Raw genomic sequence first — 12,081 nt, forward strand, 5'->3', positions numbered from 1 at the left:
TTTCAACAGAGTCTTTTCTTTCTAATCGATGAATTTAAAATAAATATGTAATTCAGCTGAACAGCAGTGACACTGACACTGGGAAAAACGGGGGGAAGCTTTCAGGACAATGTTCTCCTTCACCTGCAGCTCTTTCCTCATTTATCGGTTTCTGTTTTCACAGATTTGTTGTTGTTTGTGTTATTTAACTTGTCTTCAAGGTAAAACAACCTAAAATAAAAAAACATGTCTTCTAATTGCTCGCGGATATAAATGTTTTCCCTCATATTTCTGCGTGGGACAGACCACACCTGTGCCAATATGAATGACGCAGCTCGGTAGCTAAGCCCCGCCCCTCCGACGCATCCATGGCTGTAATCTCCGACCTGACAGCGGTTATTTGTTCTGTTCCAGACGAACTAATCTGTCCAGACGCCGGTGAGCTTTTGGCAGGAGAGTCCGAGCAGAGCTCGTGCAGCGCAGAGTCTCTCGGTAAGTCTGCGAGATGCTGAATGAAGAGACTGTTTGTGATGTTAGATGGTGAAGCTGCGGTCTGCGGGTGGTTGCTGTCAGAGCAGATCTTCTCTTTCTGTTAGGATCAGAATTGTTTTTGGGTTTGGACTCAGCTGCAGGTAAGATCAGAGCAGAATCTCTTTTAAAAAAACATCATCTCGGTGCTCTGACAGCTCCGATCACTGCTGCAGGTTCAACTTTGGTGTCAGATTCTCATGTTGGGCGGATTTAAATTCATTAATTATGTGGGAAAAATGAAAAGTGAATCTCTGAGATGTGCTTCCTTTCTGCATGGTACTTGGCTGGCTGTTTATGATGGTGAGGATTTCTGCCATGAAATCTGCTCCACTTTAACCAGGAATTAATGTTCACCTGAACTTTATTTACCAGGAAATTTTATAAAGTGTCACAGTTCTGTAAACAATTAACAACTTAAATGGAAGTGAATTTATGTGAAGCCAAGAAGTGCATTGTAGTGTCTCTGATGCCCCTCTTCCTGTGACAGGTGGTCTTTGGAGATGAAAAGCTGCATTCACCTGGAAAAAAAATCACAGCTTGCCTTAAAAAAATGAAACAAACTTATTTTTTTAATAATTGGCCACCACATTTAAACCATGTAGACACATCTCTTACACCAAGTACTTAGTTTCTTTTTTATTATTATTATTTATTCATTCATTATTCTTCAGTGTTTTTTGTTACTCATGTTAAGTTTTGATGTCGGCATGTTTGTTTGTATTCAAACATAAAACTAAAGCTTTTTCCCTTCTCATCTGTCCAAAGGATCTTAACGTTTTTACCGTCACCGTCATGTGTTGAATCATTGTAGAAAAAGTTAAGACTTTTAGTTTTTCAGTAATCTCCAGAACCTGTTTTCTGAGAAAGGGTCAGGATCCAGATCAGGTCTTAATCCATTATATAAGAGAAAAGAGGGCAGGAAACCAAACTGGGTAACCTGTTCAGTTTAAGTGTTCTTAATCCTGCTTCAGTTTTATTATTGGATCAGTCATTCAGTCCTGATCCCTGATCCATTCACATCTTCAGGACACGCTTTTATTTTTACTATCAGATTTAATTCCTCAAACTGTTTTCTTAGAAATAAAACCTACAAGTATTTGAAGTTAAAATTCCCCTCACTTTAAACTTTTTGTGACATCTAAGATGGAAAAGCTGAAGCACAGCAGTCTGGGCCTGGTTCGAGCCCGGACCAGGTCTGGACCAAACCTAGACCAGGTCTGTCTTTACCGTCTGCCAGACACAGACCAGTCTGGCCTCCTGCAGACTCACCAACCTTCAGACCTGCTTTGTCATAACTTCAATAATCCCAAATGACTGTCTGGCTGAGATTATGATGAGGAGCCGGGACATGAAGCCCAGATTATGTTTTGCTCTGGCGTTCTTCCATGCAGCACTCGGACGCTGGAAACAAAGCGGTTTGTTGGGTTTTTGGTGACTCCTGTGTTTGTGTGTTCTGTTTCTCCTTCGCTCTAAAAGAAATCCCTGCTGGAGCAGCTGCAGAAATGGGTCGTCAGGAGTCCGACTTTATCTGGAAGAAGAACACAGAAAACATCCAGGAGGTTTTTGACCTAATGGAAGAGTTGGGAACGTAAGTACATTTAACTCCTGAGTCTGGTTGAGAATATTTTACACAGCTGGACAGATTGATAATCTGCTTATCTAATCTAGTTTTAGTGAAGTTGCAGCAAGATTGCCTTGATTATAGTTAATCTGATTTTCCTGAGAAAGAAAACTTAAAAGAAAAATCCATAAAAATTAACTATAAAATTCCAAAACTAATCTGATCACAGACTTATTCATCTCCTGTTTTTCTGACATGTTAACAACAAAACAAAACATTCAGTGATAAAATAAATAAGATAAATAAATAAAATGAATCAATAATTTCACCTGTGGAAGGAGGAAAACTGATGGAAACTAGCTGTGGATCATAAATCTGACCAGCTGTCGTTTTTGATGATGCTCTGATTTTATGTACAGTTTCGTGCTCAGCCTGATTTTTTTTCCACATCGGTGGTAAAACATCAGCAGGTCTGTTAACATTTATGTGCTGTCAGCATGGAAACTGCTGAAGATGCTGCTCATTGGTGATGCTTGGAGGCGACCAGGATCCCTGAGGACTGAACATGATCTGATGTGCGCTTCAGTTAGATTGAAGCAATTATCTTTATTTCCCCAAACACCTGAAAACAAAGATGTGACTTTCAAGGCAGATTAGGTGAAGACATGAGGAACTCTGGGTTTTTCAGTGGAAGAAGGAGTCTGGATGATGCTGGATGTTTTCTGAATCATCTTTCCTGGTTCCATCGCTGTAAACAGAAGAGAATCCAGGAGGAAACCAAACACAGCTGCTCCCTCCGGCAACATCACACACAACATAAACGAACCCCCTGGGTTTCATGGTAATAAAGGCCCAGCTGAAGAACACAGGAAGGAACGGAGCCTGATGAGCTGTGAGGATGTGATTGGATAGTCAATTCTGTCTGGATATGATGGTAAATAATAATAAATAAAAATGTGACATCAAACAGTCAACTGGGACGTAGAACTGGAAACGGCTGCAGTCTAAAGCAGTTGTGTTGTTGTTTATCCAGCAGACATGTGTGTCACCTTCTGAAAAGATATCTCATGTCTGTCACGCCTGTCTGAGACCTGACCTGGACAGTATCTGACCGTTAATGCCGTACATGCTCAGTGTCTACACACAGAGGGCTCAGCCAGCAACAGTTTCCGTTGCGTCAGGGATAAAGATGCTAATCCAGCTGGTGGAACAACTATTCCCAGACCGCGCTGAAGATAGCGTGAGCCCAGGACAGCAGTGGGCAGAATAATAAGCTCCTGGCAAGTGAACAGTTAATCCTCAGAGATCCTGTCAGGTCTTCCAAGACCTTCACCTTCGGGAAGCTTCATTCCTTGGTGATGCAACGAGGCTGCATGAAATCCTTTTTTCTTGTTTAGAGTTAATGTAAAATCTCATATTTCAAACATCAGGGGTGTTCTTATGGAGGCTGGAAACATCTTAACAATATGAGCTATGAAGTGGATGAAGGCTTTGATTGCCTCAGAAACACATGATCCTCTCAGGTAAACAGGTTCAGGACAAATATCATCACTCATGGTTTCCTTCATGTTTTTTCTGAACAGAGGGGCGTTCTCAGAGGTTTACATGGTGAGGGAGAAGAAGACCGGAAAGACTTTTGCCATGAAGTGTGTGAAGAAGAAGAAGAAGAGAGACATCAACCTGGAGAATGAGATCGCCGTGCTGAGAAGGTATCTCTTCCTCATCTTTCATGTCTCTGTGTTTGGTTGTTGGGTGAAACATCGGATCAAAACCTCTTCTTTTTTTTTTCCTAACAGGATCAAACATGAGAATGTCATTGGGATGGAGGATTTCTACGAAAGTCAAACTCATTACTATCTCATCATGCAGCTGTGAGTTTCCACACTTATCATAATATCTGATAATCAGAAAGGATAAGATCAGATTTTAACGGAGGTTCTGTCTCTGTTTCAGTGTTTCTGGTGGAGAACTCTTCGACCGGATTCTGGACCGGGGGATGTATTCAGAGAAGGATGCCAGCAGAGTGATTCAGCAGGTGCTGCAGGCCGTCAGCTATCTGCACCAAAACGGCATCGTGCATCGTGACCTGAAGGTAGGACTCAAAGTGGCTCCATGAAGGAGCTTTTATAAAAATAAATTAAACTAAATAAAACAAAAAATCCCATGTAAAGGCAAAGATTTAATCATTTTTTTCACTGTATTTTTCTGGCTGCTGGGAAAGTACAGGTCTTTTTTACATTAATTTTTTTACAGTGTGGGGCTGTGTGAAGCCTCTTCTTTTGGGTTTAAAGAAGCTGGGAGGAGAGCTGAGCTAGCAGCTAAAAATCAGGACAGTCGAAGAAATTTTTATCTTTTGAAAACAATTTAAATCTTATGAAGTTGAAGCTTTTACAAATTATATTTTGTTGAGTAACTTTTGCATCCACTGGTTGTTTTCTTGCTCAGTGTGGCCACCGGTCAGCGGTTGGTGACTCACCTAACATGGCGTTCCTCTCTTTAGTAGTGTGTAAATATCCACCAGTTTCACACCTCTCCTTGATATACAGGCTGTAAAACTATTGATTTTATTTTTACCAGGATTAAATCATGCTGTTCCTTTAGCAGGATCAATACTGTTATTGATCTAAAGATTTGAGTAAAGTTGAGTAAAGTGCTCTCCTGTCTGTTTGCCCCATGCAGCCGGAGAACATCCTGTATTACAGTCAGGACGAAGACTCCAAGATCATGATCAGTGACTTTGGTCTGTCAAAGATGGCCGACAATGGGATCATGTCGACAGCTTGTGGCACTCCGGGATATGTCGGTAAGGAAACTGCTGTCTCTAGCTGATGATGTCTGGAAACTGACCAGTTAGGAAACTTTGGATCACATTGTTTAAACTTTTGGCTTCAACCTTTATTTTGACTTTTAGCTCCTGAAGTTCTTGCACAGAAGCCATACAGCAAGGCAGTAGACTGCTGGTCAATTGGAGTTATAGCCTACATCTTGTAAGTATCTGCTCCCAATATGGCACCATTATCACAGCACCGTTGACAATATATTAGTTAACGATGACCTTTTTATTGCAGACTCTGTGGATACCCCCCTTTTTATGAAGACACTGAAACCAGACTCTTTGCTAAGATCATGAAGGCTCAGTATGAGTTTGACTCACCCTTCTGGGATGATATATCTGAATCTGGTAATTATACAGAGCATAAACACAGACAGGTTCAGTATTTACAGAACGCAGTCTGATGTCTTTTTATTCATATCTGCAGCAAAGGACTTTATACGTAACATGATGCAGAAGAATCCCAACATGCGCTACACCACGGAGCAGGCGCTCAGACATCCCTGGTGAGCTTTGTGAAGAACTTTACAGATCATCACTGCACTGGTAAATATATTTCAAATTAACATCTACATATTTCTGTTCCAGGATTATTGGGAAGACTGCACGGAGCCAGGACATCTACTATTCTGTCAGCGTTCAGATTCAGAAGAACTTTGCCCAGACCAAGTGGAAGGTCAGTCATGGCTGTGATCTGGAAAGCTCATTTATAAAAGATCTCCGGCAGATTAATTATGAATTGCTTTAAATCCTTTCTGATCAAGGCCATTCAATAAGAAGCTAATGGAACATTAGCACAGATGAGGAATTAACATCAAGTAGGGCTGAGCAATAAATCGAATTTGATTTTATTTAGATTGCAAATGATCACAAAAACAATGATATATATAAAAAAAATGCTTATTTTCAAAACAAATTTGCCATATTAAGCTCTTCTATTATGTCACGTATTGAAAATGGCAAAAATGACCAGAAGTAGACCTTCTGCCAACATGGCAATATTCAGCAAGTATTGAGACCTCCCTGGAGACTCTTTTTCAAAAAGTGACATCTTCTGGTGTTACTGGAGACTTTTGGAGACAGACATGAAAGCATGTTAAAAGCATGAAAGCATATAATTTTTAAGAAAATTATAAAGCAGAGATTCTTAGAGATGAACTATTGATATTTATTTATTGTGTAAAGAGTATTTTGTTCTGCATGGTTCTCCATTATGATAATGTTACTGTATATTGCTGTTTTTTACAGTTATTGAATAATTTTACATTTTATGTATTAATAAACTGTAAAATTGTATGCTGATTTTGGACCCCAGGAAGATTAGCAACCACAGTTGTGGAAGCTAATGGGGATCCAAACAAAATAAACAAAATAAACAAATGCATCATTCCTGCACTTCCCAATAAGCAGCAGTGCTGCCATAGTGCCTCAAGCACTCACAGGCCGGGTGTTGTGGAGAAATAAGCACCCATTACACCACAGTCCTTCCCAGCTACAGTTGAGCTGGATTTATAGGGCTGGCGAAGTTGATGCTGGTGAAATGCGCTCTTGCACTCGAGCGTAGGCTTACAACCTCATGTTTCAGTTTCTTTTCCAAATCTAAAGATGGCAATAGAACAGGAGATGTTCACCTCTGCGCCGCACGCAGATTGGAAATGAATTGCGGGAAGCTGCCACTGGCTGATCCGCCCTGGCTTACAGTCAGGTATTAATAATGTCTCATGACCAGTCCATGCAGTGGGCTGCAGGACCGCATAAGTTCTCGGAAGTTATCAGTTAAAGGCACAAGAGACAAGCAGGGGTGGTCCTGGTTTGTGTTGCACCATGGGCAAGTCTTGGTGCAATGATTAATCATGTAAAATAGTCATGATGTTCAACATCAACCGTGGTTATAATTTTTCCATAATCGAGCATCTCTAGCATGATGCCCTTAGATCTCAGCCTCTTCTCTGCATCCACAGCAAGCCTTCAATGCTGCTGTGGCCATCAACCACATGAAGAAGCTGCACCAGGCCCACACGGAGCTGGTCCTGAGGCGGGCCAGCGTCCCGGACATCAAAGTCGTTGACGTGTCCTCACCAACTAAAGTTCACAAATGTCTCGATGTGGACAAGTCACAGCCCAAGGAGACTGATGTCAACGGGAACCTAAAGGTGACGCATCACATGACCCTGCCATCAAGCCATGTGGACCTGAAGAACCACTGCAACCCACTGAAGGCCAGTCAGAGCCAGGTGGGTGGACACCATGCCCCCACCATCGCTGAACAGGGAAAACACGTCTACCACTCAGAACCTGCCAACCTGAACGGGTTTGTACTGCCGTCAGCTCACCTTCTGGCATTTCATCACGGGTCTGATTTCTCATGGAACCATTTCTCCTTCCAGGTACGCTAAAAACCAGAATGGGAAGATTTTACAGACGGGAGTTTGTTCCATCATGTGAAGGCTGCGTGAAGCTTTCCTGGAACAAAGATTTTATCGGTGAGTTCGATGTTACAACCCGTTTAAACCAGTTTCTGTTCCAACTTCTACTTCAGTGTCTGATCCAACTTGTGTTTGCAGATCAGAGCTGCTGATTTTCTCCCAGCATGCACCTGTCTGCGTCAGCAGATCCTCGGGTCTGACAGTAAGAGGTGGTTGACCCTTTGATGGAACCAACTGGTCTTCGTGGTTCAGTCCGTAGGACTTTTGTTTTGAAAATAGTGCCTGAAACTTCCAACAACCAGACTGAAGCACACACACGTTTAACTCGCATGCACGGCTCAACATTCTAGACCAGACCTGTCATTCAGAGGGGGATATGACGGGTCCGCTGACTCCTGGTCTGGATTCTGGGCTGAGTGAGGAAGTCCCTGATCTGGATCCGCATCCAGCTCAGTCCCTGATCTCTCATCTGATTGCGGCTTTAGATCCAGACCTCTGTTTATCTTCTCTTTTTTTTTTTTTTGTCCTTAGGAAGTTTTTGTTTTATTTGAGCATTTTTCTGTTTTCCTCTTTTTTTAATGATTGTTGCTTCAGAAACGAGTCTGGTCTAAAAATTAACTTGATCTTATTAAAGCGTTATTACAAAGCTGATTTTGATAGAATATATGAAAAACAAAATGGAAAAAATGCCCAGCTTCCTTTTTTTTTTTTTTGCTTTTGTTTTCTTCTTCTTTATTTTTGTTGAATTTTCCTCAATTATTTGCTTTTTTGTTTAAAAAAAAGTAAATAATAGAAGCATATGAGAGATGATTGCCAACGTGTAGGTCTCACAAGCCATCGATTCACAGTAGAATTAAAATATTATTTTTATCTGAAACAGATTATTTATCTGTAAGTGTTGCTTTTTTTGTTTGTCTCCCAGAATGTTTTTGTTGATGGATTAAACAGATATTGAACTTATCAGTGTATTACTCTGAGATCCTCCTGAATCTACGTTTGTTTTCACTTTTTTAATCCTGTTTCATTTTATTTACTTCTTTTTCTAAAGGGACAGGGCTGATTTTACGGTGATCAGTAAAACTTAACATATTTCTCAAAAATGAACAAACATCACAGAATCTATAACTATATTTAGTGATAGCTATTAGATTTTTAAAAATGGGGGCACCACAAAACAGTTATGTTTAGGGCAACCAAATGGCTAGCAGCGGCCCTGGGTAACAGGTTAAAGCAGCTGTGTAGTAATCCATCAACTTTTACTAAATTTACAAATGAATTCTTAGTTCAGTGAATCAAATAAAAATAAAACAGTTATAATCCAACTCATTTTTCATTATCAGTACATTCAATTTCCTCTTTCCTGTCATGTACTTGCAGTTACATTTTAATCCTCTTTTCTCCTTGTAGTACACAAGGTTTCCAGCATATTAACCTGATTATATGACCTGACTTAGTGTCCCCAATTAAACTGACCTCCAAGCCAATTACCTGCTGTACTTCATCGGCTTAGACGCCACACCAGCGTCCAGCAGGCAGGATTACTGAGATCAGACGGAGTCGGTTACAATGAGCCAGAGGGCCTGGCGTTAGAAGTTTCTGTTTTTAAAATCTTGAATGAGAGGTTGGGAGTCCTCATTGATGATTCAGAAACCATGTCTCTGTAACAATGGTAAGCAACTCAGGCTCAGCTTCATCATCATCAAAACCATTTGACATGATAACAAGGAAACAGTTTCTCATGTCTCAGTTCAGCGTGGCTGCTAAACAATGCATACGAAAGAGCAGAATTAAACCAGAATAAAATAACAAGAAACCAATTAAATAAATGTAGAAAATTTTAAAACTCTTTGTAAAACTCCCCGTAATAAATGTACAATACAGCAGAACATATGGGTGGAGCAGCATGAAAAGATGGTCGGTGCACAGCAACATCAGCAAACATCAGCAGCAGAGTGTCTGACGCATTCAGCTGCTCAGGAGAACAAAACAAAGTCATTTTGTTTCTGTGGTCCTGATTTAAGAGTTCTTGCAGCTTGTTATCAACTCGTGAGCTGAGCAGAACTTTTTTCTTTTGTAACATGTAAGAACTATTGTGTGAATGTTTATAAATATGAAGAGGGTGTGGTTAATGCAGGAAAGCATGAAACAAAAAGTTGTTGCTTCCATTTTTCCACTGATGTGAGAGCTTTAACAATCCTGAACCAATTATTTTGATGAACTGGTCGAGGTGGTCGAGAAAGTATGAAAATCTATACAACATGGAAGGATAAGGACACTGCCTCATGCACAACCCTGCCCTGCCACAGCAAAGATTCTCATTAAATATGAAATAACCGAGCCAACTGAACATTGTACATAACAACATGGATACCCTTCTGCATAAATCCCAACCCCATCACTTATTTAATTGTTTGTTTGTTTATGTCGTTTTCATTACCTTGAGAAGAACAACAAAGTTCTCTGTTCTTTCAGAGTGTCTAACAAGCTTTATCCATCCCTTTAGGCAGTGTTGTGCCTAAACGAGTTCATGTTGTGGTGAACGTGAACTGAACGTACCATGTGAGCATGCTCATTCTGACGTTTGTGAACGGCATTCTCTCACAGTTTCACTTTAGTCAAGAGAGAGACAGATTTCCATGGAGCCTTCCAGGTGAAATCCTGGCTAAGACACACTGTAAACAGGTCTTAATATATAGGTGGAATCTGGCAACACCAGCCACCACAGAGTAGCACCGCCCAATAGTCATGAAACTGCAAAGCATGGAGGCAAAATCCAATGAAGGCAGCAGCACCACCTCTGCCTCAATGATTAATATGGCATCTTCATGTGATCACTTCAAAGAATATTTTGAAAAGGTCAGCGATGATCTAGGAGGGAGAAATCTTGCCTTTTTGTGTAAATTTGGCCCGCCGCGTGTCAAGCAACTCCGGCAAACCTGAAACGGCGTCCTGAAATAAAGCCTTCCAAGGTATGTGAGCTACACCCCTCTAGGGATTAATGGGACTCTGGTGGAGAGGGTGTGCACATCACCAAGGATCTATCCTGGACTCTATACATAGATAGCCAGGTGAAGAAGGCAAGGCAGCACCTTTTCCCATCTCAGACAACTGAGGAAGTTCAGAGTCTCTCTGAAAATAATCCAGATCTACTCTGGAGTGGTGGAGAGTGTTCTGACTGGTAACATCACCCAGTGGTACGGGAACAGTACTGGTCGTGACCAGAGGGCCCTGCTGAGGCCAGCAGAGTTTACCATGAGTACAACACTCCCCATCCTCCAGGACATCTTCATGAGAAGAACAACTGCCGGAGCAAACAGGATCGTGACAGACCCTCATCATCCTAACAACGGTGTGTTGGACTGGCTGCGCTCCGGTCGGCGCCTAAAGCTCATTAGTCAAACACAGAGAGACTCAGGAGGAGCTTCTTTCCTCAGGCTGTCAGAACTGTGAACTCAACCCTGTATGACACTGGCCAGCGTCCTACCTTCTGCTGAAAAACATTATCATTTACTCGTGTCATTTTAAATATCTATCTATCTATCTATCTATCTATCTATCTATCTATCTATCTATCTATCTATCTATCTAGATATAGATATAGCTTCATAAACTTAACATATGCAAGACATATGGTCTTGTATGTCTTTTTTGTTTTATTTTATACTAATTCATTTGAGCTGAAAATTGCACCTTGAAGACCTTCTAGAACTTTTCTTTGAGCAAAGAAGTCAGAAAAAAATACATTCACTCTAAAATGTGTTTTTTGAGCTGTAAACAACACAGTATTGCTTATTTATGATGAAAACCACATATACTGTTGATAAAATTAGTCATTTTTTAAATTTCATTAAAAAACGAGATTTTGTAGGTTAAAAACTATTCAAAACGCCCCCATACAGGGTAAAACTAGATTATGTTTTTTGTGATGTAGAGCTGTACTTGGTGCTTCTCCACATCAAGAGAAAATTATAAAAACCCCACAGCCCCTCCCTCCAGATGCAGATAGACAGGTCCTCACCTTGCAGGCATAGAAAACCACGCCCACCAACGCATATGGAGGGATGTAACTTATCTGGTGTAGGTTTGCTAGTTTCAGACTTCTATTCTTTCACAGAGTTTCTAATTAAATATTCCTGCAATGGGACGGATTTGTGCTTCTGAGACTTTATTCTTTACCTGCTGATCCTCATCTGGCAACAGATAGCAGCTCAAATCGTAGCAGCAGCAACTTCCTGCAGCTGCCACAACCTGCCGCGAGTCTCCACACGTTTTCCTTCCTGGTTCTGGTTCTGCTGGAGGTTTTCCTTTCTGGTTTTGGTTCTGATGGAGGTTTTCCTTTGTGGTTTTGGTTTTGCTGGAGGTTTTCCTTCCTGGTTTTGGTTTTGGTGGAGGTTTTCCTTCCTGGTTTTGGTTTTGGTGGAGGTTTTCCTTCCTGGGTTTGGTTCTGCTGGAGGTTTTCCTTCCTGGTTCTGGTTCTGCTGGAGGTTTTCTTTTCTGGTTTTGGTTCTGATGGAAGTTTTCCTTCCTGGTTCTGGTTCTGATGGAGGTTTTCCTTTCTGGTTTTGGTTCTGATGGAGGTTTTCCTTCCTGGTTCTGGTTCTGCTGGAGGTTTTCCTTCCTGGTTTTGGTTTTGGTGGAGGTTTTCCTTCCTGGGTTTGGTTCTGCTGGAGGTTTTCCTTCCTGGTTCTGGTTCTGCTGGAGGTTTTCTTTTCTGGTTTTGGTTCTGATGGAGGTTTTCCTTCCTGGTTCTG

General features: G+C 41.2%; 1 protein-coding gene across 2 annotated transcripts; it reads left to right on the top strand.

Moving 5' to 3' along the window:
- The first annotated feature begins 340 nt into the window (after positions 1–340).
- camk1gb (calcium/calmodulin-dependent protein kinase IGb) lies at positions 341–7,848 on the top strand. Of its 2 annotated transcripts, none has more exons than XM_042004399.1 (13): positions 341–471; positions 1,987–2,098; positions 3,655–3,780; positions 3,868–3,942; positions 4,025–4,163; positions 4,751–4,874; positions 4,983–5,058; positions 5,140–5,252; positions 5,332–5,410; positions 5,493–5,580; positions 6,866–7,215; positions 7,292–7,387; positions 7,469–7,848. In XM_042004399.1, the coding sequence occupies exons 1-12, from the start codon at positions 348–350 to the stop codon at positions 7,347–7,349; spliced, it is 1,464 nt and encodes a 487-aa protein (XP_041860333.1). In that variant the 5' UTR covers positions 341–347; the 3' UTR covers positions 7,350–7,387; positions 7,469–7,848. The 2 variants fall into 2 exon arrangements, with proteins under 2 accessions (XP_041860333.1, XP_041860334.1); XM_042004400.1 differs by lacking the exon at positions 341–471 and adding an exon at positions 538–611.
- Positions 7,849–12,081: the final 4,233 nt, after the last annotated feature.

Source organism: Melanotaenia boesemani, chromosome 13 (genome assembly GCF_017639745.1).
Source record: "Melanotaenia boesemani isolate fMelBoe1 chromosome 13, fMelBoe1.pri, whole genome shotgun sequence".
In the NCBI taxonomy this organism is placed as follows: domain Eukaryota; kingdom Metazoa; phylum Chordata; class Actinopteri; order Atheriniformes; family Melanotaeniidae; genus Melanotaenia; species Melanotaenia boesemani.